The sequence below is a fragment of the Podarcis melisellensis genome (assembly GCF_964234715.1).
Source record: "Podarcis melisellensis genome assembly, chromosome: 6".
Classification (NCBI taxonomy): domain Eukaryota; kingdom Metazoa; phylum Chordata; class Lepidosauria; order Squamata; family Lacertidae; genus Podarcis; species Podarcis melisellensis.
Window position 1 is genome coordinate 47,719,485 of NC_138538.1, and position 27,492 is coordinate 47,746,976.

General features: G+C 44.5%; 1 protein-coding gene across 3 annotated transcripts; it reads right to left on the reverse strand.

The window, feature by feature from the left end:
• Positions 1–364: 364 nt before the first annotated feature.
• EPS8L3 (EPS8 signaling adaptor L3) lies at positions 365–24,172 on the reverse strand. Of its 3 annotated transcripts, none has more exons than XM_081915393.1 (20): positions 24,022–24,172; positions 21,865–21,922; positions 20,780–20,844; positions 19,605–19,669; positions 18,204–18,362; positions 17,682–17,831; positions 16,835–16,911; positions 16,202–16,389; positions 14,452–14,540; positions 13,288–13,405; positions 10,494–10,558; positions 8,614–8,688; positions 7,993–8,141; positions 7,457–7,565; positions 7,195–7,229; positions 6,584–6,677; positions 4,597–4,719; positions 3,519–3,604; positions 2,003–2,135; positions 365–861 (listed from the first exon to the last, which is right to left on the reverse strand). In XM_081915393.1, the coding sequence occupies exons 2-19, from the start codon at positions 21,903–21,905 to the stop codon at positions 2,003–2,005; spliced, it is 1,821 nt and encodes a 606-aa protein (XP_081771519.1). In that variant the 5' UTR covers positions 21,906–21,922; positions 24,022–24,172; the 3' UTR covers positions 365–861. The 3 variants fall into 3 exon arrangements, with proteins under 3 accessions (XP_081771519.1, XP_081771518.1, XP_081771520.1); XM_081915392.1 differs by having other exon boundaries at positions 14,452–14,543; XM_081915394.1 differs by lacking the exons at positions 20,780–20,844; positions 21,865–21,922; positions 24,022–24,172 and adding an exon at positions 20,269–20,287 and having other exon boundaries at positions 14,452–14,543.
• Positions 24,173–27,492: the final 3,320 nt, after the last annotated feature.

Sequence of the window (27,492 nt, forward strand, 5' to 3'; positions counted from 1 at the left end):
TGTCTTTATTGGCCATTAATGTGTTGCTTTTATCTTGCTGTTCCGAGTGGTTGTATGAACATGTCTTGCCCATCTGTGGAAGAAGAGGGTTGACATTTCTTTTGGTCTCCTGCTAATTTGAGGTCTAGTGGCATTCTTTATATTCCTCTTTTCTAGAGAAGGATTCCCTCCCTAGAGTGAGGCTGCTTGGGTTAAGATTTGGCTGCAGGTGCAAATGTAGCCTGTAGAGTTATTTTGTTGCTAAATCTAACCGACGGTGAGATAAGAGCACATGCCTAGTAGGAAATGCACAATTTTCACAAATATTTCAGAAGGTTCTGGACCAGTTATTACATTACTTGCTATACAGCAAAAACACAAGCAGTTGTGACACATTAAAGATTAAAATTTATTGGGTAGTTTGACACAAATGGAAACATTTAGGAACTAGTTGGAAAACATTCAATTCTCGCAGTGAGCTCCTCCACTCATCTTGAAAGTTCACATTTTCCCATCAAAAATGGTACTGGGACACTCTGACATAGCTCTAACTTAAGAAAAGTTTGATTCTTTTTCTGGGAGACTAAACCAAGAATGTTTAGTTGGTCATAACACAGCCTTCCTAAACTTGCTACACTAACATACTGCTGTGCTAATTTGTCCTACTCCTTATCTTGCATATATTTTGAAATTCACACAGAAATTGCATTGACAATACCTCTTATTTCATGGCATTACAGCCCCACTATTTACAACTTTTTGTATGCACACAGCTGCAGAGGAAAACACTTCACCTTCTTGAAAAGCAAATGGAAAATCATTAACACGTTCCTATTATGATAATTATGTAGTGGTTAAAGATGGCTGCTCTGGTGGATCATCCTGTCAAGAGAAGCAAGGAGAGAGGAATTGATGCTGGATAAACTCTAATCATTACATTTACCACAGTTACAAACCTCTAAGAAGCTTTGAGGTTATATTTCAGAATTGCTTACTTTATCCTTCTAGCAGCTTCATAATTGTTGAGCTTGATAACAGTGACTTTTCCCCAAGCGCTTCTTCATAAACTCTGTACTAGATGGGGCTTGATGATGATCTGGTCCCTGGAGCCAAAAAGGTTTCCCACCCCCAGTCTTAAAAGTGAGACAATCCTAAAACTGACACATTTAGTGCATAGGAGTGGGTCACTGGTCTCTTTGTCAGCTTTCTGCGGGGCTTGAAGAGAGAGAAGCTGGTGCAGGAATGCAACAAGCTATGCATATGCCATCCCCCTGAATTAAGGAACTCGCTGTATAGGAACATACACAAGTAGAAAAACCCTGTGTTCTACTTGGGTATATCTCCCTGAATTAAGCACCCACGGTGTTCCTATATTCAGGTGCCAACTTGAATAAAATATTGGGAGGCCCTGCGAAATCGATCAAGAGACACACTGCTCACACACCATTTGAATGGCAATGCCCCTCAACTTTGGGGGGATAGCCCCCCCCCAAATATTTTATGGAGGGGGGCAAAGGGACCTTGGCCCCTAGGAGTTGGGTCCTATGCCTACATTCATCTCCACCAGGGAGAAACTTAAGCAATGGGAAACTACGTAGCCTGTGCAAGAACACAATGGCATTGTGGCATTGTATCCAGTCAAATATTGCCTACAGGAGGAGAAGGGGGACTGGCTTTCAGCCCGAAGGCCAGATTCCGTCATGAGAAACTGTTTGGTGACTACATAAAAATGGTGAGCTGGCCAGAGGCAAAAGTGGGTAGAGAAACAGACATGGCTCTTAACAGTGAAAACAGACTCTGACCATAAAGGTTGAGAGGTTTTCACATGCACCCACACATATCTCTCTATCCTCTGTCCAGGCAAGTGAGAGGCATCACCACAATCCAAGGACTATTCCAGCCAGACAAAAACACTCAAGGAGTGTGCAAAGCAGCCTGAGGGGTGTGTGGCCTGGGAAGAGGCCACCCTATAGCACACCTCTTGTCACAAGACAGATGAGTGTTCTGTTGGAGGGCGTCTTACCTACAGTGCTGATTTAATGGTTGAAAGCATGAGAAACACTCTTCCTCCTTCTTCCGGGCAAACTGCTTTCAGCTCCTCTCTGCTCAGAGACAGAATCTGGTTTCCATCAAGGACTCCAAGGGCCTTCACCGTACTGTTGAAAGATGAAGGAAGAAGGGAAAGTGTACGTGTGTGTGTGTGTGTGTGTGTGTGTGTGTGATAGCATCAAAGCAAGGTGGCAAAAGATGGTACAGTACAAAAAGAAGAGCAAGTAAAAGGTAAAAGGTAAAGGACCCCTGGACTGTTAAGTCCAGTCAAAGGCAACTATGGGGTTGCGGTGCTCATCTCATTTTCAGGCCAAGGGAGCCAGTGTTTGTCCACAGACAGCTTTCTGGGTCATGTGGCCAGCATGACTATACCGCTTCTGGTGCAAACCAACACCGTGACAGAAACCAGAGTGCACGGAAACCCTGTTTACCTTCCTGCCACAGCAGTACCTATTTATCTACTTGCACTGGTGTGCTTTCGAATTGCTAGGTTGGCAGGAGCTGGGACAAAGCAGCAGGAGCTTACTCTGTTGCAGGGATTCAAACTGCTGACCTTTCAACCAGCAAGCCCAAGAGGCTCAGTGGTTTAGACCACAGCACCACCTCTTCCTCAAGCCTGTGCCAGGCAGAAGGTAGACTTTGCCACAAATACAGTGCTAGCTGACCAAGCAGTTTTTAGCTCACTTTATTTTCAAAAATCTAGCTTATATGAGTTTATCATTCTGTGTGAAAAAACAATTATGTGAGGTAGGTAAGGCTGAGAGACAGCAACTTCCTTAAATGGGTAACTGAGAATTTGAACCTGGCTCTTTTACATCCAATCCCATCGCTTGAGCCTCTAGGTCACTTTTGGTTCTGTATGGCTCAGCAAACCTAGAACTGGATATTTCATACAGAACTCAGCACTGAGATCCTCTTTATTTAAAATCACATTTTTTTCTATAGTAGTCTTTCGGTGAAATCTCTGAAGCTAGAGGGAGGCAGAACAGGACTTACAGCTGGGAAGAATTTCACTCCACGGCACTATGGACCATCTCTTATATTCACAACCTTCCCTTCTCCTGTTCTCCCTGAACTTTGCAAAAACCTCCATGTTCTTTGGTTGTAGAACATACTGTGCAAGATAATCAAATCACATTTCATTATTTCTGAGCTTTCCATTTGAGTCATCTTGGATTTTTTAAAATGCTCAGCACACACCATCCTCGTAATAAGGTATACAAGAGTGGCACTCCCTACTATTCCATTGTTTTTCAATGGAGAAATAACCAGACAATTTCTGAAACTGGCCCCAGACCACAATAATAGTGCCACTGTGCTATAGGGCTTTGTTGATCTTCATGCCTTTTAAGTCTAAATTGAAAGTTTATTATCTTTGCAGGCAGTCTGCTAAGCTATGTATCAGAAACACAGCACCTAGGAAAGGGTTTGGGGCCGAGTTATTTGTTAGGGATAAGCTTTCTTGGGTCAGTTATTAATGCAGTACCTACATCTTGGAAAAGCCTTTCATCCTGAGCCAAACTGTGACTTCTGCTGGTGAAGAACTGGGTCGGAGATCATGGAAGTCTCTTGAAACCTTAATGCAGAGAAAGATATTTAATAGAGAACAATGATTGCCTCCAACTAAAGACTTACATCCTGAACAGCTGAGTGGCTGCAATTTTGGGTACTTAATTTTTCTTTCTTTTAGCTCTCAGAACCAAACTAGATATGATTTTGCATAGTTGCTTTTAAAAAAATAAAAAGCTGGTGTTAGGGGAGGGCAGATTAAATGCTTTTTCTCTGCCATGGTCCTGACTGAAATCCATCGCCACCCAGCACTTTCCCAGCACTGAGCATAGGGCTGCAGGTGGTTGTTGGGTGCTTGGCCCTCTTTGGGCAAGCTCTGCTTTTACCTGATCCACAGGTGTCGGCTGTGGAACAGGTGGATATGGCTTGCCTGAAATGGCATCAGGGGCCCAACTGGGGAGGCCTGGTGGGCTGGAGTTACCCCACCCCTGCTTCTAATAGCTGCTTTTCTTGGAAAACCACTGCAGCTGCACTTTTGAAATCTGGCAGGATTTAGAATAGGCAAGCTTGTCTGCAAATTTCATCAAATTTTGCCCAGAACTTTTTTTTTTTAAAAAAGCTGTAGATGGTTCCTTAAAACAACAACAACAGTAAATCACATTTCAGAGCTTTTCAGTACAAACACTTGTGAATTTCTTAGTCTGTAAATTGGCAAGCTTTAGCCACCATAGAGGATTGGTATGCTTGCAAATTTCATCCGCTTCTGTGAAAGGGGGGGGGGAAGCCTATGTCCCAATATTGAACTGGGGGTGGGGGTGAGGAGAGAAATGAAGTAGAGGGAGTCCCATGCACAGCTGGCTCCCAGCAGTCTTTGCAGAGCTACCTAAATTTCCTCTGGAGCACTTTCTAGGTTTCTGGTCATGCATTGCGTTGCCTCTTTTAAAGGGCAGACATAGATATGCTCAAAGACTGTGCAGAGCAGATGTATTTTACAAACTCATAGCTCCATATCTCTGTGCCACTGCAATGCCATCCAGTACAATAAAGAATAGTACCTACTTGCTCTGCGTTGTTCCCATTAGGTGTCTTCTGTTCCATAGGCTCCAGGATATTGTTAGGGATATAGCCTGTCTCTCCTGCAGCATTTCTAGCAAGCCACCATTTTTTCCGTTGATCCAAAACCTAAACAAAGGAGAATGTATGATTACTTCAAAACACTGCAACTGATTAAAATGAAATACCTGTGCAGTGGCACCTCGGTTTACGAACTTAATCCGTTCCGGAAGTCCGTTCTTAAACCGAAACTGTTCTTAAACTGAGGCACGCTTTCCCTAACGAGGCCTTCCGCCACCTTGCCCTTCCATTGTTTGGATTCTGTTCTTAGACCGAGGTAAAGTTCACAAACCAAGACATTACTTCCGGTTTTGCAGAGTTTGTAAACTGAATAGTTCGTAAACAGGGCTGTTCTTAAACCGAGGTACCACTGTCCTGCCTTTGAGTTCTAGTGAGGGTGGAATGTAACCATGAGAAAGGAGATATCAGTGATGTTAGTACAAGCCAAGGGCTACCCACTTATCTTTCAAGTTCCATAATGCAGGATAGTAAACCAGGTTTTAGCAAGCTGGTGATCTCCAAGGGTGGAATCCAACATAGCACCAAGTCCCATGTCCCATCAGTACAATGATTCCTGCTTGTGCAATGTAATCTTCTCCCTCACTAGAGGAGGGAGAAAGTCTGTTGCACTGATGGAACTTGAAAAGCACTGCAGTTACTTTGGACTACAGTTCCCATCTCCAAGGTCACACTGGCTGGAGCTCTTGGGAGTTGAAGTCCAAAATATTTGGAGAGCATGGCATTGGCAAAGGTTGCATTAAGCAAAAGTTATCAGTGAAGCAGAAATGGAATGAGCTAGTTGGAACAGTGAATCATCAGAGATATTAAGAAAAGGTTGGAGAGACTTCTCTCTTTGGGTGAGAGAGGTTCTATTGTCTACTGATTAGCTTCCAGCTCCAGAGTCCATCTACAGCAAGAGCAATTTCTTGACAAAGATTAGTGTTCAAAGTCTTTAACCCTTAGTGTGTCTTTTCTTTCTAATAAGCTCATGCAACACTGCTTGATAATGGGAATTATTACCCTATTCCCATTGATCTGGTCCCCCCCCCATTCCTGACCTGCTTGAGTCATGATTGGGCTGCAATCATTTGGAGTGCACATGGGTGCAATTAAGCAACAGGGCAGGAGGCTTGCTGAGCTTATGCAGAAGGAATAGCTGTCCATGGAGGCACAGGTCAATTCTGTGTCCAGGGCAGCTGTTTATCAGCTCCACCTGGTATGCAGGCTGAGACCCTACCTGCCCACAGACTGTCTCGCCAGAGTGGTGCACGCTCTAGTTATCTCTCGCTTGGACTACTGCAAAACGTTCTATGTGGGGCTACCTTTGTCGGTGACCTGGAAACTACAACTATTCCAGAATGCGGCAGCTAGACTGGTGACTGGGAGCAGCCGCTGAGACCACATAACACCGGTCTTGAAAGATCTACATTGGCTCCCAGTACGTTTCCGAGCACAATTCAAAGTGTTGGTGCTGACCTTTAGAGCCCTAAATGGCCTCGTTCCAGTATACCTGAAGGAGCGTCTCCACCCCCGTTATTCTGCCCGGACACTGAGGTCCAGCGCCAAAGGCCTTTTGGTGGTTCCCTCACTGCGAGAAGCCAAGTTACAGAGAACCAGGCAGAGGGCCTTCTTGGTAGTGGCACCCACCATGTGGAATGCCCTCCCACCAGATGTCAAAGAGAAAAACAACTACCAGACTTATAGAAGACATCTGAAGGAAGCCGTGTTTAGGGAAGCTTTTAATGTTTAATAGACTATTGTATTTTAATATTTTGTTGGATATTAAACAATATTTTGTTTAATATTTTGTTCCCCAGAGTGGCTGGGGAAACCCAGCCAGATAGGTGGGGTATAAATAATAAATTATTATTATTAAAAGTGCTGTTTTTACCAGAAGGTTAGTTTGCTGAAGGGTAAGGAACTTCTGTCTTACCTCTAGGAGATCTCCTTTCATTAATGTGAGCTCCCTGGGGTTTCTTGCATGGAAGTCACATATGGCTTGCATAAGCTGGGGAGCATTAGATGCCCTGATGAGAGCAGGAGAATGGAAAATGAGAGGCCTGCTTTAGGACTAGAATAATGTGTACATATTCACATACAAGCATATATATGGCTGATAGAATCATTTTCTGATTAATTTCTGTGTAGGGATAATCAAAGGGACTCAGAATTGTGAGGATATCGACTCCTGAGATAAACACAATTTTTTCTATGTGCTGTTTTGCTGTTGGGTTCAATAGGATTTGCACATGTCCACAACCCTAAACTTTATCTCCTAGTACTTTGGTCACCTCATGAAAAGAGAAGACTCCCTGGAGGAGACCCTGGTGTTGGGAAAGATTTAGGGCACAAGGAGAAGGGGACGACAGAGGACTAGATGGTTGGACAGTGTTCTCGAAGCAACCAGCATGAGTTTGACCAAACTGCGGGAGGCAGTGGAAGACAGGAGTGCCTGGCGTGCTCTGGTCCATGGGGTCACGAAGAGTCAGACACGACTAAACAACAACAACAATGTCACATGCTAGAGCCAGTAAGAGAACATACCTGCTTGAGAAGCTACTCCGGCTTTCTGTGCGGACCTGTGTGGAGGAAAACACAAGAAATGTATTGGATATTTTAAAAGCTTATTCTGAGTCAAAGCCACTGCTCTTGCTCATTAAATTCACGTGCAGAGACAGTAGCAGAATGATGTTATCCTTTGTCAGCGCTAGTTACCAGGGAAACACACAGTTCCCCCTTGTGTTTCTGTGCTACAGGTTGCAAGGTCTACTTCTGCTTTTCATGTGCTTTTAAAGGAGAGATTCACCTTATCGAAATCAGCAAAGCTCTGCCTCCGAGTGGGCATCGGCGGCACCCATCCACTCGAGAATGTGGGCTGGTAGCTGGGGATGGATGGTCCCTCTGGATGTTCTGCCCTATGGGGGAAGAAGAGAACTTGTAGTGAAGGGCCTTCCAAAATGAGAAGGTGCATCCTGTTACAGATGTGGAGCCAAGGATGTTTCTCGCAATGCAGGATATTAAGTCCATGACCTTTCCTTCAGACTTCCTGCTGGAAATTCACTTGCGTGGTAGAGTTACTTGTACTTTTACACACTTTCAAGGTGTGACTCAGAGCTAGGGTCAACAAAAGACATAGTGCAGCTGCAAATGAAGAACATAATCAGAGTCTTGCTAGGCCAAAAGACCAGTTGTCTGCTTCCAGCAGTGGCCTGGCAGATGCCTCTGGCCAGGTTCCTGCTACAGTGAGATATGTCACTGGAATGTACTCATTAATGCCTATCATTAAGTTCAAATGGTATGCTGGTTTGCACATGCTATCTACTTTGTGGGCTTTATCCATACCTGCTTAGATTCCAAGCATCTCCCAAATTCTTCCAAATAAGCTGGTCTTTGGAATCCAACGAGCGCCTTAGCAAGTCAATTGCTGCAGGAATCAGCAAAGGTGAGGACACCGTAGAGGCCAAGTTGGTCCAAGGACAATTGGACAAAACCTGCAACGCAACAGCATATGAGATTCATGGAGCCTGACAGTCTCTTTGTCCCTGCCAGTGTGGTCAGGTCTCCAGGAAGGCTTCTTCTGAACATAAGCTGATAAGAACCCTTTGTTGTGCCCAAAGACTGATACACAGAGAGGACCAAAGGTAATACTATTCATCTCTCTATTGCCTCCTTCTAGGGATCTCAAGGTTTTAGAAATTTTCTTCACAGGTATCATTTGGTGATTGTCCCCTTTCATGCAGAAAGTGAGATATATATAATAATGCTTGGGGGGCATTAAATCAGGAGCAGGTTAGGAGTCCTTAATCCAAGCACTATGAAATCTAATTATTTTGGCACAGGAAAATCCATATCAGAGTTTCAGTGGCACACACTGATATGGCAAATAATATCTTTAATAATAATGGGGGAGAGTAGATTACCACCAGAGCCCTCCAGGAGTCTGTTCCTGGCTAGAATACTCACAATTTTCAAAGTGGAAAAGATGAGCTGAACCATCTCAGGAGCGCTTGGTTGTTGCATTGTATGTTCAAGTTTTGCCTGGGGGGGAAAGGCAAGCTAATATTTACACTGTTAATATATTTCTCTGGGTGGCATTTAACTAACTTTTTCTCAGAGCAGACCAATAAAATGCACATGACTAAGTTAGGACCATTAATTTTAATGCATGCAGCTGCAGAAAACTTGCTTTCCCACCCCTCAGCAAAAACACTGTTTCAACTTTCAGTTGCTCCGTGGTGGCAGAGACCAGGGAGTGGCACTCTTCCCCTTTTCAATCAGTGGCCCGAGGACCATAAAACACTGGGTAGCGGCACCATTTCTGTCCAGTGCTACCACCAGCAAGGGGAGATCAGCCTGGCCTCCTTCAACTGGATGTTGATAAGGTAAAGGTACCCCTGCCCGTACGGGCAGTCTTGACAGACTCTGGGGTTGTGCGCCCATCTCACTTAAGAGGCCAGGGGCCAGCGCTGTCCGGAGACACTTCCGGGTCACGTGGCCAGCGTGACAAAGCTGCATCTGGCGAGCCAGAGCCGCACACGGAAATGCCGTTTACCTTCCCGCTGGTAAGCGGTCCCTATTTATCTACTTGCACCCGGGGGTGCTTTCGAACTGCTAGGTTGGCAGGCGCTGGGACCGAGCAGCGGGAGCACACCCCGCCGCAGGGATTCGAACTGCCGACCTTTCGATCGGCAAGTCCTAGGCGCTGAGGCTTTAACCCACAGCGCCACCTGCGTCCCTTGCTACCAAAGCTTGTCTACTGTGGGACAGAATGAGGTAGCTGCCTCAGGTGGCAGCTGCAAATAGGGTGGCATGAGTCAACACAGCTGTGTGCATTGTCATGTGCTACCTAAGCGAACCTGCTTCCCTCAGGTGCGGTGGAGGATGCTGTCCGATTGCCAGTGTGGAAGTAAGGTTCAACCGCTGCCAATCTGGCTGGCTTCTGTACATGGAATGGGGGAGGTGCCACCTTGTCCTTTGCCTCAGGCGGCAAAATGACTTGGGCCTGCTGCCCGTAAGCAACTCATCCCCTTTTTTTCTGGCACTGTCAAATATCCTCTCCCTTCTCTATCTTTCCTCTCCACTTCCCTTTCCCTCTATGTCTTGCCTTTAAGACTGAAACTACACATGGTGTTCTGTTATCTGTCATTCCCTCTTCCCTCACATCTCTTCTCCTTCCCCCCTGGGAAAAGGGGAAAGTTGGATGAGAAAAATCGGTAGAGAAAAAAGAGTTAGTGCCCAACCAGCCTCCTGTTAGGAACTGAAGCTTGGGCAGCTAAGAGAGAAAATGAAGAAAAACATTGTTAGGATCAGGCTTGCCCTTCCTTTTGAAAAACACTGTTCCTAATTGCACTTGCTAATTGTAAAAATGGCATGTCATCTGGTTTGTCCCTTAGACTGTGGCTCACAGGGAGGACCTGTGTCTTTTATGGAGAATGCCTGCCAGCAGCATTGTGTATTGAATTTTAATTGCTTCGGGAAAAGGGTTTTTTTTCTCCATCTGGAAAGCAGGTTCAAAATATAATCAATGGATACTATTTGATCCTTCATCCATCTCCGTACTGGTTCACATCCCTATTCCCCACCTTCTCCTATCCATACATTGCTTATCCTGCTCGGGTGAGTCAAGATATCTCCAAAACAAATCCACCGCGAGCCTCTCCATGTGAAATGAATGGCTGCAGCAGGACACAATAGGGCTCTTTGTGCATCTGCCCTAGTTGCTCCGCACTTGGGAGGCCAGGCCTTCAGGCGGGGGAGATGCCTCTCTCTTCAGAAATGCGGCCAGCCCTGCTCATGCTGGAGAATGTCCTTGCCAAGTTTGTGCAGACTGCACACTGACCTACCAGCAAAATGAAGCTGTATTTGATCTTCTGGAAACAGTCCTTGAACTCAGGCTCCGGAGGCATTGCTACAGATCCAGAGAAAGAATCAGTCAGTCAGCTCAACCAGAAACAAACAGGTGTTACAGGCAGGTTACTCATGTAGAAGCCATTGTTTATCTAGGCTCTTAATTTATGGGCTGGTTCATAGCATGAACACATGCAAACAGCTTTCAACCCCTATTTACAATCCAGATACGCCAAAACAATTGGCGGGTAACATGAACAGAAGCTGGTTTGATCCAGATAGCCTCAATGGGACAAAGTCAGTTTAAATCCAAGAGACTGGCTTTGCTAGCTGTCGCAAAGGGCGGGCCCTCACAGGTTCACTTAAGGTCGGGGCAGCCCGGGGCTCGCCCCTTTCGTTCCCCCAGCAGCAGCGGTTTGGAGGCCTTGGGCCCCCCCAATATTTTTTATAAGTCGGTATGGGCCCCCGCCCCCCCCAATATTTTTTATAAGTCGGTATGGGCCCCCGCCCCCCCAATATTTTTTATAAGTCGGCGCCCCTGTGCCTTACTGTCCTTCCAATCCATAGTTGGGGAACTTGTGTTTCTCCAGATGTTGTTTGGCTCCTATCTCCCCTCAGATAAGGTGGCAAATGGTGTGTGACTATGGGAGCTGTAGTCTTGCAGCATCTGGAGGGCCACAGGATTTTTAGCCCTGTCCTAGTCATTGAGGTTTTCAAGCACAGTGCAGATAGTTTGCCTAATAAAAGACAAACCCTTTTATTCCTTTCGTCTGACACTCGCCCACTCACCCCACATCTTTGCACAGGCTTGCTTTACACTGAAAATTCAACCAGTGCCACATTTATTGCAAGAGTTTCCATTGCTCCCAGAAGCTCTGAGTATGAATTCACCAAGGACAGATATTTCATTGTCAAGTTGGCTTATGGGACTATGTATGTTTGGTAGGTACATCTGGTAGCTGTGAGTTTGGGCCTGTCTTAAAAATAGCTCCTGAAAAAGAGCTAATTTTGGTAGAGGCATGGGGAAAGTGTGGGAGATTTTATGCAGCTAATCGTAACTGTGCATAATTGTCAGTAAGAAAGGGGTTAAAGAACACAGAGCTGTAAATTTCTAGGCAAGGGGAGGGAGGAAGTACGGTTTGTTTCCTGTTCCCCTCTCTCTGAACCATGCAAGCAAAGCACATTTCTGAGGCTGGGGCTCCAGACTCAGACTGCGTGTTTGAGACTCACTTCTGTATTTTGCAAACAAATATACCTTGCCAGTGTTGTTTCTGCTGTAGCATTGAACAATGCATGAGAGAGACCTGCAATTACTATAAGTAAAACATTTAAACTTACTAAAGCTTGTGGTCTCTTCACTCTGAGAGGGGTAGAGGCAGGGGAGAATGCTTAATACTTGGACATTTAAAGGTCTAACAACCTACAGTATGTTTCCCCTGCTTTGAAAATGCTGTTTTAAACTCTGCTGAGGGCTGTTTTGGCTAAAGAGTGAGTCAAGCCCCCCCCCCATTTTTTTTATTCAGTAATTCAGCCATTTTTCTTTTGCCGTTCCCTACACACGTGGGACTTCAGGATTAACTGACTTCCCCAATTATTTCTCAACAAAAAGGGGCCAAAATAAAATAGAATATTAAAGACCAATGTTATATCTGAAGTAGGAAAACAGTGAGTCATCGTTCAACCTTCAGCTGTCAAAGGAGCGCTAAGGGCAGATAAGGAGATAGCAAATAAGCAATCAAATCTGCTTAGAATGTTCATATTACTGCAAGGACATGAAGTGTCCCCATGAATGAATTACTTGGAATCCAATCTCTAGCTCACCATCCTGAGTGCGTTGATACAAAGAAGCCACCCACTCACTAGCTCACAGGCTCTTCATTAAGTTGAAAGTGTAGATAAGACAGAACGTAACCAAGCAACTGGCTTATGGCTCAACACAGCTGCCAAGGCTAATCCTCCACAGGCCTTGGCCAGCTACAGCAGCTGCTTGGAAATTTCCCCTGTCCTAGCAGACACCCTGATCCAAAGTGCACAAGCCATCCCTGGTGGACACCATCAAGAACGGCTTCTGTGCCGTGAATCGTGAACCCGTGACCCTCCAATCCAGCATCTAGAGGTGCCAGTGTACCTGGTAATACCTCCAACAGTGTCTGCAAAAACCCGCAATAAATATACCGTCAACAATCCGCAACGCATAAGATACTGCTTACTTTTCCTGCTCATTTCCTGTTTGCGCTGGCCGGCCTCTCATACAAAAGTCCCTCCTCCCTTAAACATGCTCATATTTCATTGAATGCCAGGATTTGATGCCCAAACCATTCTGAACAGTGGAGAGGGGCTTTGAGCTTTTTTTTTTTGAGTGATGCCACAGTGGCTGACATAGGTGCCTTTTCCCTACTATTGACTGTGGTCCTGTCAATTTTTCTATGTAAATACATTGTCTATGTCTTGTTATTGTACTGTTACTGTCAAGGAGGGGGAGAAAAGCCCATGAGATTATCTGTCTCAAGTACCACAGGATCTTGACATCACTTCAGCAGTACGTACCTTGGCCTGGTGTTAGGGTAGGGTACTGTTCTTCAACCCTGGGCTCCTGGATGTTCTTGGACTACAACTTCTGTCATCCATGACAGTTGATGGGAATTGTAGTTCAACAACATGTGAGGGACCCAAGTCCCTGCCCACACCAAGGCAGTCATTGTCATTTATTGATCTGCTTAAGGCAGAAAAATGTTTGGGGTCAGCCCACTTTCAGAACCTCATGGTGGCCTCTTTGCCATTCTTATTTACCCTCTTTGCCTTTATTCTTTTTTGACTTCTTCTTCTTCTTGTCATTCTGGGATCTACTGGTCTCCTGTACTTTCCCTACAAACGTTTCAATGTCATCCAAGACATGGTTCAGGATCTCCTGCGGCCAGCAAAGGAACAAAAATAAATAAATAAATAAATAAATAAACCAGACACTGCATCGAAAGCTGTTGCTCAAGGAACCACCAGTAGTTCAAATTCTCACTGCCATCATAGGAGACTTTGTTTTATACTGATTATGGCTGATTATCTGTCATTTTTACTTTGTTTGTTCTTCAGCTCAGGTCTGGGAGAAAAGTCTCAGACAAAAGAGCAGGTAAATTAGTCGTACATTTGGCTATCACAAATTACTCCTGGACCAAGGGTTACAGGGTTATAGGAATCCGTTAATGTTTGTAAGGTTGGCTCCTAACTGCCCATCTTCCTGGCTCCCTTCTATCCTCCAAACCAATTTTAGAGCTATCTGTCAATATCTGCTCAGCAGAAGTACTTCTTGACTGCACACTGTTCTTCAAAGTAGCCCAACTCATGTCTCTAGCCAATAAGCATTCATATCACACCATTCATTCATTATTTGATTTGTATGTTGCCTTTCCATAGTTAAAGCGATGCTCAAGGTGTTACAAAGATAACAAAAGTAGTCATGAACAATAAATAAAACCTCAAAAAGCACACAGCCAAATTGAAAAGGTTCCACATTAAACACATTAAGATTTAAGATAAAGATACAAATCTCTCTCTCTCTCTCTCTCTCTCTCTCTCTCTCTCTCTCTCTCTCTCTCTCTCTCTCTCATCATCATCATCATCATCATCTCAATAATAGCAAAAACCCCTAAACAATGCCCCAGCCCCAAAGTCTGTTTAGCAGCCTCAGCTTTTAGTAGCTGGAGTCAGTCTGAGCCCTCCCCTCCCAGACCAGGTGGAAAAAGGCCTCCAAGGCAGGGAGCTGGTCTTCCAGGTCTCACAGCCAAGAGATGCCCCTCTCCCTCTGTCCAATCAAGCTCCCAGACAACACAGCTTTCCTGCCCTGCTTAATCAAATAATCCCCCCTGTTATCAGTGTTTGAGATTCCTACCCTCTAGAAATACAACAGGGAAAGAGGTTGAGTTGGGGCCTGCAGGATGTGGTATCCAGGAAAGTACTTACAGCATCTCTGTCTATGTCCTGCATCATTGGAGGCCCAGGGTCTTCATACATTGGCTCATATTTTGGCTGCTGGTGAAGTGGTTGTTCTGCTTCTGCAACAATCAGAGTCCCAAGATCAATAATAATAACAATAATTTATTATTTATACCCTGCCCATCTGGCTGGGTTTCCCCAGCCACTCTGGGCAGCTTCCAACAAAATATTAAAAATACATTAAAACATCAGTCATTAAAAACTTCCCTAAACAGGGCTGCCTTCAGATGTCTTCTAAAAGTAAGATAGTTGTTTATTTCCTTGACATCTGATGGTAGGGCATTCCACAGGGCGGGCACCACTACCGAGAAGGCCCTCTGCCTAGTTCCCTGTAACTTCACTTCTCGCAGTGAAGCAAGACATACCACATCAGGAAACAGTGCCAAAAGAGATGAAATGCACCACTGACAACGAAGACACGCAACTCGCAGAAAATTTGCATGTGGCAGTTTATACGTAGGAGCTGCAACGTTTGAAATAATTACTAAAATTAATTTATACAGAAATAAAATACATCTCACTATAGTGGGGAAGGCTGGGACCAGGTGACCTGCTCACTATGCTGTTCAGGTACTAACTGTTGATAGGCAATGACAAGACCCCCTACTCTTCCTTCTTATGCTTCTTTAACTTTAAACTGGGCTTGAAGTGGCCCTTCAAATAGAGGATAGCCCTTTAAACAGAGCCTTCTCACAGCTCTTCAAATAGAGAGCAGCTATCTTCTGCAAAGTAGGATACACATCCTAAGTAATGGCACAGCTGATTGAAACCTTAGGTGGTGGGGCCAACTGGCCTATCTGAAGGAGTCAGATAGGATACTCTTTCAACCAAGTGTGCAACCAGTCCAGTTGTGTAGCAGCTTTATGTCGATCACCTGCCTATCTGTGTAAACAGTGCTGCTGGAGGATCCAGCCTTATACAATACGATGACATGATACAATACAATAATCTTTATTGTCATTGTCTCATACAGAACAACGAAATTGAAAAAAATCTACATCAGACATTCAAAACAACAAGCCTGCTATCCCAGCTATCCCAGCCTGTTTAGCCCCCTAAAAACTGTGATACCCCATAATTAAATACAATATACTCCCATAGAGACTACCTTACACTGTGTTTAAAACCAAAATCACGTTTGGATAGAAACTGTTTGTCAGGCGGCTAGTCCTAGTCTTAATAACCCTGTACCTTCTTCCAGAAGGCAGAAGCTGAAAGAGATCATTTCCGGGGTGCGCACTATCTCTGCAGCTTTCCTATGACACCTGGAAGCGTAGATTTGATCCAAGGTAGGAAGAGTGCATCCCATTATTCTCTCCACAGTCTTTACAACCCTGGACAGCATTGTTTTTCCCCTGACTGTGCAGCTCCCAAACCACACATACAGACCATAAGTTAATACTCTGAACAGTACAATGGTACTGTTATAGGCCCATGTCGTAAAAGCGTTTGCTTGTGCTCACCTTCACCCTCCCCAAAATCTGCTTTAGAGGGTGGGGTGAATCCCTAGAACAGATTTAGGGGGATGCAGGTGGAGGAGTGGAAGTCCTGGCACTAAAGAGACACATTATGCAGTGCTACTTTGGATACAACCCATAGGCATTTATTCTTGCTTTGGAGATACAATGTCTCCTCTGACCGCTTCCTGATGCATTATGAGAGTGGGAGCTACAAATGCTGCTGCGTGTTGCAAGAGAGACTGTAACGTCATCATTACCGTAGTCCACAGGGACTGGGCCAGCTCTCCAAGGATGTTGCTGCTGCCTCTGCCAAGGCTGCTGTGCTGGGGAAGGCATATGGTTCAGCTCCATTGGCCCTGCTGGTCTTCTTTCTTGGGAGATCAGTGGGGATTTGTCGGTATGTGATGATCGGCTCTGCTGGTACAACATATTCTCCAGGTTGCTCCTGATAAGATAATTGAGAATAAGTACATTCTTAGGAAAGCAAGAATGAAGGAAAACATTGGAAAATTCAGCACTGAACCTGAACCTAAAGGAACTGGAAGAGCACTGGTGGAATCTGCCTGGGAGAATTTGGATAACTAGATATCACCAAAAAGTGTGAGAAAAAGCTTGTGAACATGGGAGAGAGAGAGATGCCACATGCTTAACAGACAAGTGAGGCGGAGATTCACAGCCTAACAACTCAGTATGATTGGGTTCCAGGTGTCCGGTAGAAATAATACATTTCTCTATGGCTGGGATATATCTTATGTTGACTTGGGGGAGAAGTCTCTCTGGACTGAGGAGTTCTGCATTGATAATGATTATGCACAAGTTAAAGCCTAGCAGGCTTCTGGAGAAAGAAAGGTTTGGCTGTCCATACTGCAGGCCTCTAAATCTCTCACTACCTGAGCAAGTTGTGATTCTGCTGTTCGTCTCTCAACTCCTCAACGGCCTTCTCCACTTTGGTTTTCAGCAGCTCAGCCTGGAGGAAAGTAAATCACTGCAAGTCTTATCACTTTTTACAACCATTCACCAGCATCTATCAAAGTTCCCCTGAAAATATCTTCCTCTAATCTCAGCTTCAGGCATGCTCTGAGCTGGAACTGCTGCTACTACTGTGGTGCACAGGGAATAGAAATCACTCTCAATTTCTATGGCAATAGCAGCAGTAATGAGTTCCCTATACCCTTGGGAGGAAATCTGTCATCAGATTATGGAACTCCTCTTAGCTCATGGTAGTGCATGATGGAGGACACATACTTGAGTGATCCAAGTTGTAGTGAGTACAGGGAACTTATACAACACAGTTCTTACTCTCAGATTCCCTCCCTCCCTCCCTCTTTCTTTCTTTCCATCCATCTTGCACACAGACACATGGATAAAGGTCAAACTACACATGTTAATGTGTGACTGCAATGATTTGTTTTAAATCACAACAATGGGAGGCAATGAGAATCAGGAGCACAATGAGAGATTTTTGCTCTTCCCCGATGGTCCAGGCAGAAATCCCTCCCCACCCCAGCTGCTATTTGCCACAGGGGAAAAAAACAAACTACCAAATAGCAGCTGGGTGGGTGGATGTGAATCAGGATTATGGTTCAGGGGGAAAGTTCCCCATGTGCCATGGCCCCACCATGACTATCTAAAAAGACACAGTAAATACAATCTTGCATTTCATGGAACATACAGGTTGTTCCTAACCCCCCTCCCCGCCCAGGTCTCTTCCTTCCTCTGGGCCCTGAAGTTGCTCACTCCAATCTGCTCGCACTGAAACAGCATGATGCTAGTCCTGGATGGTCTCATTTCTTTCACAGTGACGGCCAAGATGGAGTTGTAGATGCAGCTGTCCAGGACACAGGCACATTCCTGGATATATTCCAGGGGGTAACTATCCAGCTCTTCCTGTAAGCAAAGAAAGAAATCAGTGTACAGTCAGCAGAAGAGCAGGCCATTGGAGACTCCCTGGCAATCAATCCTATCACAATTTTCCAGGTCTGAAGGATGGGGTGGGGAGCTCTACAAGCCAACCGGTGACACAGTGAGGACGATCTGCTGAGACCAGCTTGACTTTTAATCATTTTTTATGGTAATATCATGTGTATATCTTTAGCTGGTGTGAAAGGCAGTATATAAATGTTTTATGAATAAATGTATAAATGTATAAATAATAGGTCTGGTCGCTTCCAAACAAGATGTGGACTCAGTTACTTAGCACAACTTGTCCCCTGCTGATATTACATGGTGTGCACAATAAGATAAAGCAGCTCTGCTTACCTCTGCCTCAATGTCAGTCAGCAACAATCTGTTATCCTTCACCTGCAAAAGCATGTCTTGTCCCCACACCTGACCTTGGGCATCCATCATCTTGAGTCGGTTAATACAGTTCTCTACATTGCCAATTTCCTTGCCATCAACATTGCAGGTAAGAAGGTGCTGGGAATAGAAGCCATAGTTTAATTGTTGCAGCAGGTAATCAGGACACTCCACCCCCACATAAACAGTTTCCATGGAAGGGACCAGGAGGTATTGCATATAATGGTCTTCTATAATGGCATTAAGGCTCTACCCTTTCTATGAAATTATAAGGGCTGTAAGCTGAAAGCTTTAGTTAAACCATTGGTGGAGGAAATGCTTATCTACAGGGGCAAATTATAATTAACTGAGTAGTGTGTTTATTTCTAGTGATAATTTGGTCCTAGTATGTTAATGCGAAACGGAATCAAAGAAAATATTAAAGATGTTCATTCCTCCTACTATCTCAGAAAATCCTACACTGAGGTTTCAGTGGTATACAAATATATTTAAATTTAGTTAATTGATTAACTGGATGATCAAAAAGCAGATGATTTATCAGCTAAGTATTTTTAAATTGTGTAGCAAGTATAGACTTCTAGTGCTGGGCCTCAGGGTAACTTCAGATCTGAGAGACTAGGGCCTGAGCTCCTTCTGATATACAAATCCCTATGTACAGTAGTCAGGAACTCATGGATCATTTGTGTGATGATTTTATTGGATTGCCCTGTGGTGATTTATGGACCTGCTGGTGGCAATCTTCTTGGTGGAAAACCTTCTGGTCCTGGACTGGCTCCACCCACTTAAGCTTCCCATTGAATCTTCCTGGGCAGGAAGGAGTATAAAAGCTTTCCTTGAACAATAAGGATTTCCTGAGCTCTGATGCACTCCTGGCTACTTGCTTCCCCCACAGCTCTTGGCTCCTCTGCCCATGGCTCAGCCTTGAGTGAGGGAGCAAGTGGGATCACAGTTGGCATGTTCTGTCCCTGCCTAATCCACATTCATCTGAATGAATGATGAGAGCCTCTGCACATACAGTGGAGCAGTTCCCCATTTCTGTGGAGAAAGCCTTATTCATGTAGGTGTTCTTTGAACACATTCAAATGAATGTGTCTAGATTGGGGGTGGTGCATGATGCTGTGATTCTGCTCCCTTCACCAAACATGTTCCTTTGAACACATGTAGGAGATGAAAGTCAGGGAATGGGCGACCCACATGGGATCTCCTGTAGGAGAAAGTATGAGGCCACCAGCAGGTTAGCAAAATGATGGGAATTGTGTGGCACCACCAAGTGTAGGAACTGGCACCACTGCGTGGGACCAGTTCATTCTTCCACCATGACTGGACAGAATAAATGTCTCTGCTTCCCCAAGCTTTTCCTACCTCCACCCGGTGCTGGAATTCATGTTGGTGCTTTATCATACTTTCAGTATATTCCTTCCGCTGGTCTGTGAGAGCAAGAGGGAGAGAGAGGAGACACAGTATGAAGAAATCAACTTCAGTATCCCCAGATGCAAGGGAATCCTCACTTAAATATATGAATCCAAATCTCTGTATGAGGTTTGTACAACCTCTTGTACAAATATCAGGGAATTCAGAATGGTCAAATAGCTTTGGCTCCAACGATTCGTAAGGAAGACAGCTTGGCAGGAGTTTCTTGTGTGGCCAATGAGTTGCAAGCAAGTGCATAAGTTGGAGAAGGGCCGTCCCTATTATTAGGCAGAGTGTGGCAACTGCCTTAGGCAGCAGAGGTTGTGGGGAAGCAGCATCCAGATCCCTAGCTGTACCCATTAGTTGGAGGGCAGAATTGTGTGTGCCACACCGCCTGCCACCACATTGGCCTGAGGTGCAGTGACAGACACAATCCTATTGCCAATACCAAAAGAAAATCCAACTGCCAGACCAGTTTACTTTTGCACCACCCTCACCTTTGCCTTAGGCAGGAAGATGTTATGAGACTTTACTTCCTAGGTAATCCTTGGACTTGCTTTACATCACCCTCCCCACTACCTCATCCCTCCTGGTAAACAGCAGTGATGTGATTTACCTGCTTAGGAGGTTAGGTAATCATCTCTGCTTCACCATGTGGTCTACTACAGCCCTATGGCTTCATTGCTGGGTGATTAGAATGGATGTGTGGCTTCTATTAATATTGCTCCAATGTCAAATGATTAACTGTGCAACTAGGGAGAATTTCTTATTTTTTATTGACAAGCAGGAGGGTGGGAGCTCTCCACCCTTCTAACTAGCTTGTTTGTGAGGGATGGCTGATCTCACTGCTGTCTGAGGAGGGGAAGTGAAATCATAAAGGAAAGTGGCAACTATATTACTCTAAGGCCATTCCCTGAGGTAAAAAGTGTTCTAATACTGCTGTGACAGAAATAGGAGAGGACGCAGGTGGCATCTACAATTTGATTATCTCTCCCCCCCCCCCCATATGAGACTTTGCAGCAAATAATAAAAATGAACAAAGAAACCCTGAGAGCTCTCGGATGGGGATTCAGACTTATTAAGGCTGGAGATGTTGAATGCAGGAGAAAAGAACAGGCTGTTCTTACGGTAAATGGACTTGCCACTTGGCCTGGTCATGCTGTTGGCTTTGTTGAAGCTGCTCTCAGTTTCACTGTGGAGGAAGAAAAAAGACACAAGGGGTTGAAATGTCCCCTAGGTTTTGAAATGTCTAAATATATCCACCTTACGTGCCTTAAATTCCCTCACCCTTCATCACTACTAAGTAAAGGTAAAAGGGCCCCTGACCATTAAGTCCAGTCGTGACTGACTCTGGGGTTGCGGTGCTCATCTCGCTTTATTGGCTGAGGGAGCCGGTGTACAGCTTCCAGGTCATGTGGCCAGCATGACTAAGCCACTTCTGGCGAACCAGAGTAGCGCACGGAAACGCCATGTACCTTCCCGCTGGAGCAGTACCTATTTATCTACTTGCATGTTGATGTGCTTTCGAACTGCTAGGTTGGCAGGAGCAGGGACCGAGCAATGGGAGCTCACCCCATCGTGGGGATTCGAACCGCCAACCTTCTGATCGGCAAGTCCTAGGCTCTGTGGGTTAACCAACAGCGCCACCCGCATCCCTTCATCACTACTACATGGAGTCAAAACTGGGTACTGATGGCATCTCCCCACAAGTAGGGATGCTGCAGCATCCATCTCAATGAGCCTTCAGGGGATCCTGATAGCAGGAACTCAGTTAACAAAGCTCAAATCCCCACTCAGCCAAGAAGCTCACTGGGTGGCCTTGGGACAGTTGCCATCTCTCAACCTAACCCATCTCACAAAGATGTTGCAAGGCTAAACCTCAAGTTGCTTGGAAGAAAGGTGGGATATACGAGTAATAAACAAAAAAGCAAACAAACCTTAACTAGCAACAAGGCTGAAAAGAGGCATATTTTAATACTGCCATGGGAACTATGTAGTATTTTGTATTTGCAAACCACAGAATCCTAATTAGAACTTGGCAACTTCCAAAGAAGGAACATAAAAGGTCTAAAGTTTTCAGAATCAAATTCTTCCTGATGAAGAAAGACTCTTGTCCACATGCAAGAATGAATATAACGTGAAGAACAGTTGGTTGTGGCAAGCAGAGTCCTCCAGTGGTATCAAATGGTATGAAAGATATGCATAAACTTACTTGTAAGAAATGTCATTCCTATGGTGAAAGAGATCTGCCATCTTCCTGACTTTTGATCCTGTGGATTATACATCAATTATATCTCCAGACAGATGCAAAACACTCATGTCTATCTAATCAATATTTCAGGTGTGCATGAAAGAAGTAGTGGCATACGGTAAGTTTCTCTCTATTAAAGACTTTGGATCAAATTGTGAACTTCTGTACATCTAGCTGCCCACTCAAATCTATTCAGAGGCTGAAATACAGCTAAGGATAAAAAGAAAGAGAACTAGCAAAAATCCAAAATAGAAGAAGAAAGAAAAGAAGGGAAAGAAAAAACAACAACCTGAACACCATCAGATGGTCCTCAGTACCGCTTCCTTTTATAATGCATATTCCACATCATCCTTAGTCACTAGGGATGGTGGAGAATTTTTATTCAGTTCACACTTAAATATTCCTTAATTTGCACTCTCTGAAATAATACAAGGACTGAAACACAACCACCCTGTGGAATTCACACTTCTCTGAATTTTGCAATGCAGCCAAAGAATGTGTATAAAAAGGCATATACCAGAGTAAAGTGTGCATACACGTGCACTTATTAGTGAACTAATATACATAAATGCATAGCTGTAGGGATATTTGCTTTGCAAAAAAAGTGTACATTAGGAGAAAATCACACTAAGATGCTGGTGACTTTTATTTTTTTATTTTTTAAAGATGCTGGTGAATTTTCATGAAAACCCTTTTAAAATAAATAAATTCACATGCTGATGTTAAAATGCAGAGAACTGAACTTAAGACTGGAAAAATAAGAAACCAGAATGAAACTGACAGATGTGCCCGTCCTTATTAGTCACCAAGTCCATTAATTATGTTTACCTTGCACAGTTGAGCTTTGCATGGAAGTGTCACTCATTGTAAATCGAGCATTTCACAGCCCTTTGGACTTTCTGCTTATGCCCCCACACTTGACCTCTCTCTGTGTGATTACATATATACATACGCACACATACACATAAACCAGCTGGGATAAAACTTCATGCAGCCGACCAAAACTTGGTGCCACAAATCCTCCTTATTTTCTGCGTGGTGTAACTAAGAGCGGCTTGCTTCACATGACACACCACATCAAATGTGGAAGTGTTTCAGTTTCCTTGAGAGCAGGTTGCAGCCTATTTTGCTTCAACCCAGTTGTTTTGCTGCTGTGCCACACTGAACTAAGCCATCGTTCAGGCTTAGTGTGTTGTCCAAGTCCAGGCTAATAGTTTACAGCTCATGGTTTGCCTGGGAGAGCTAAGTGGTGAGCCCGGGTTCAAATGACACCCTCAGCCAAATCATGGCTTAGCTCAGCACTAAAAGGAAAAGGCCAATAAATAGCAAAGCAACCACAATCTCTTCTCCCAGAGCTTGCACACCTACTTACACATTCATGCTAAGCCATAGTTTAGCTTACTGTGCCATGGGAACTAGGCCATAGTTACCTCTCCTGAAATTTGCCTAATGATCAATAATATTTTATGGCTGAGTCTTATGTTTCCATCTACACAATAGTGGCCTTTAGAAGCCATGGGTGCTCTTAAGAGCCAAGCAGTTTCTTCCATCTCCATATTCCAAATTGCTGGGATGTCAGGACACCAGGAATCAATTATATTTAGGGTATTTCCAGCCAGAAAGACAACAGGAAGCTTCCTCCTACCAGGCCAGTTTGTTTGTTCATTTGTCTCCAGTAACTGGCAGCAGTTCTTGAAGATCTGAGGATTTCCCCTTGCCCCCTTCAAGCTGATCCTTCTAACTAGAGAGAACAGGGATTAAACCTCAGACTTTTGCATGCTGAGCACACACTCTACCACTATGCTACAGTCTCTCCCATATGTGGGGTTGAGCTGGAGAAGGGGATGTGGCCGTTCCCTTTGTATGAAAGGCAAAAGCACAAGCAGTTCTTGTTGATACATGGATAGATTATTTTAACCCCCACTTTTGTGCAAATTTCAGCTTCGGAACATCCCTTCCACTGAATGGAAAGTCCCTCTATTCCTCCCTTCCCTTTAGACACCGTGACAAACACTCCCTGGAACTGGGATTAGCTGTACCTGGAAGTATGAGAAAGTAGAAGGACAGGGAAATCTGAGTACCATCAGCGAGCGTCTAGGAAATGGTGAAGCAACTCACCTTCTCAGTTGCTGCAGCGATAGCTCCTACTGTAGAACAAGTTCAAGGCCCTCCTCTGCTGCGCACAGCACCTGAAAGCCGAGCAGGGAAGGAGTCGACTGGGTTGGATACATAGCTTCGAGTTTAGACTTTGCCCCCTCTGTGAAAGAAACAAACAAACAGAGTTAAGGTCTGAAAGGCGTAGAGCAATTCATATTCATCAGGGCTTGACTGCTTGTGACGCAGAGGCTACACCTTGTGCTCTTTGGTCTCTCGTGTACAGAAAGAAGCAATCCATCCCATTCAGTACTGTTGATGCTGCCGCCACTGCCGTATACATCTCCTACACTGCAGCCATTTCAGTGTCATACCTCCTGTTCATAGACCCCCTCAAACCACAACCAACTCTGCTTGTGCCAGAACAGTCCTTACTTAGGAGAGAGAACACTGACGTAGTCAGAAACGTCTGGAGGATGCCAGGTTGGTTAAGACAGTCTTATGGGACTAGGGCTCCTTCCCTCTCCCAGGGAGGGCCACACCCATTTCCTATTTGTTTTGAAATAGTGGGCCATTTGCAAAACATTCCCCAGGGGAGGACCGAAAGCCTCCAAAAGTTTATGGGGAGCTCAGAAACCAAAAAATTGCAAACATTTCTCAAAAACTCCTTTTCTGGGGGGGGGGGAATTCAACTTGCATAATGTTCATTGAAACTCTGTTGTTAGTTCCTTTGGGTGGATGAAGGGCTAAGAGAGCCCTTCCAATGGGCTAAGAGAGAAGGGCAGGGAGGAGTCAGGGTCAATGGCATTGCTCCCTTCAATAACACTAAAATAATGTTAAATCCTATGAAAAATAAGACCAGTAACCAGTCTCAGGGATGGAGAAACTGAGGAGGCAATTTTGCTGAATATTCTCCATGAGAGGAATAATATTCCTCAGCAGTTCAGGAGATTCTCAAACAAGAAAATTTTAAAGTATTTGTCAGGATATTCCTTTCTGAGGAAATCTCTATCATCCATAAGGGCAAAATCCATTCATTTTGAAGAGTTTGCTATGAAAAGGAATAATCCCAATGAGCTACGCAGATTATATATTCTTCGAATCCTTTGTAAGGTTTTAAAGAACATCACTCTGCAACTATGAATTGTGCTTATCCACAACTAACCTCCACTTCCACAAGAATTAAAGACAATTTAACCTTGCATCACTTCTGCCTATGGCCTATGTCTTCTGACAATCCTTACTTCTTTTCTGTTACCTCTGGGTGAATCTCTTCTAAACTTTTGCTAGAACTTTTTGTATTTCTGTGTACCCACCTCCAATGTGCAATTTCCCATCAAGTTGAAAAATGTGCACAGCAAACAGCCCTGAGGCTTTCTGCCTTTCTGCCTGGTTTCTGTCAACTTTCCCCCTGGAGATTTGGTGGTCAAGAATGTGACATCTAGTAAATATCAGCCATTCATGCTAACCAAAGGGCCAAGTGAATGAGGTGGTTGCCAATGGAAGATTCTTCTGGTGTTTGGACTACTGACTCAGCAAGCCAGAGGGCCACCCCCACCTCCAGGGCCTATCCTTGCCACTTCAAATAGCAGGCCAAGGCATTTGCAGGATGAGCAGGGCATGTAGCCCACAGGAGAGAAGAAACAAAGCCCCCCCCCTCTTTTGTCCTCACTCCTGATTTTTGTACTTCTGGTTTAGTGCCAAACCTCACTGTATGACATTAGGTCTGCATGACAGCACAGCTCAATTAAATGGCAACGTGTCCTCTTTGCAAAATTGGAATTAACTTGGATGCAGCTGCAATAGTTGTGATGCTCAGATATAAAGCAGGGAGAAAGCACAGTTCAGGAACCAGAGCCAAGTCAGACTTGGTAATATGATCTACATATTAATTCATTCACCTGTGACTCTAGCCTTAGCCTATGCAAACCATCCACTCTGGCCCCAAGAGACTTGGATACTTCAGTTATCAAAGGCACCATAATCTGTCATTGTTTTGAGGGTGGATTTAACTGGAATACACAAATCTTGCACTGCAGACCTGAAAAAGGAAATTCATCATAAAAAAATGTGTATTCTAATATGTACACAAATGTAGAAATAATTACTTTAACTAGAAACAGAAACACAAGATATCTCACCATAATAGGGAAGACTGACTTAATGATCCCTGGGAAGAGGGATTGATTGTTAAACCTCTATCAGAATTGTAGTTCTGTGAGGGTCTCTTCACATAAATAAGGGTTTGTTAGCAAGTGTCTGCATCCCTAACAAAGTACGTTTCACAAGATTCTTTGGGGGCAGGGGAAGCCATGACTGCATAATACTGCTTTAAGTGTGTTGTGCAGAGGGGGCATTTGTTAAACCCCCTGTTAGTCTGCTGTTCATCTCTGCAGTGACATCTGCTGGTGGATTCTTGCAAAGGGATATGCCTTGAAATAAAGTCGCAGTGTGACCACAAATGCCAAAATCTTCTACATAATCTGCCATGGTGAAACAGAACAGATTATTATTTTTATATATAGAAGTATTTCTATACTGCCACATCATAAAACACCAAGGTGGTGTACACTGCTAAAACATAAAACTTGTTTTTTTTTAAAAAAAATAAAATTTATTTTAAAATACAGATAAAGGTGACCAGCTAACCAAAAAATTAAACAGCTGCAAAGCCCTGCCCATGCACACACTGTTTTCAAGAGACACCTGAAAGTTAGCAGCACAGATGTTTGCCGAATCTCTTCTGGCTGAGTGTTCAACAGCATGAGACACCAAATGTCCGACTTGTAACTGAAGCAAGCCTGGCTTATGAGACACGGGGGAATAAAATTTGATAGCACTATGGCTAGTGAGGGCAGCTGCCTGAAACCCACTGAGTATTGAGACAAGAAATTGAATCTATCCCTCATATGATAAGGGGATTGAGATTTCGATTAGAGCTGTAATCGTTTGGAATTGTCTTTGTGGAGCAGTCGTGGGGACAAGGAATGTCACTGCATTTAAGCCAGACAGTGGACAGAGATGACCGTGGACATGTAGCTGCTTGGAAAGCCGGTCTCACCCTGCTAAGTGGAACAGAGCACTTCATTGCACATCAAGGGGCATATGTGTGGCAAAGTGTCCATCTGAATAATTTTATAAAGACTTGCCTCGTCATTCTGTGTTTTGCTGTCTCTGTTTGTGGGCTGTGCTCAGGATAGAATGGGGCCTCATCTGCCCACTTTCGTTCTCTTGACTTCCTCTGATGCAAAACTCACCAAATTTTTGGGACCAGTGGGCACACCTGGAATTGCTGATGAAGTGATGTGAGTGCGGCCACGAGGCAGGAGAGAAGACAAAATGGCTGCCAAACCTACAAACAGGACCACAATGGGATGCAGGTGTGCCCCCTCCCCCACATCAAGGGAGGGGGAAAGAGGACCTGCAAAAGCCACCGCTGTACTCACTCAGAGATAAAACCTTTGCACCTCTCCTCTGTTCAAAACAGAAGGGAGG

Bases quoted from the DNA above. Each gene is read 5' to 3' on its own strand.
- EPS8L3 (XM_081915392.1), bottom strand. From the start codon at position 21,905: ATGGCAGATCTCTTTCACCATAGGAATGACATTTCTTACAA. The intron at 13,406-14,451 runs GTAAGTACTTTC...TGCTGGCCGCAG, and splicing joins AGGACATAGACAGAGATGCT to GAGATCCTGAACCATGTCTT. The intron at 7,566-7,992 runs GTATGGATAAAG...CTTCCCCCATAG, and splicing joins GATGCTTGGAATCTAAGCAG to GGCAGAACATCCAGAGGGAC.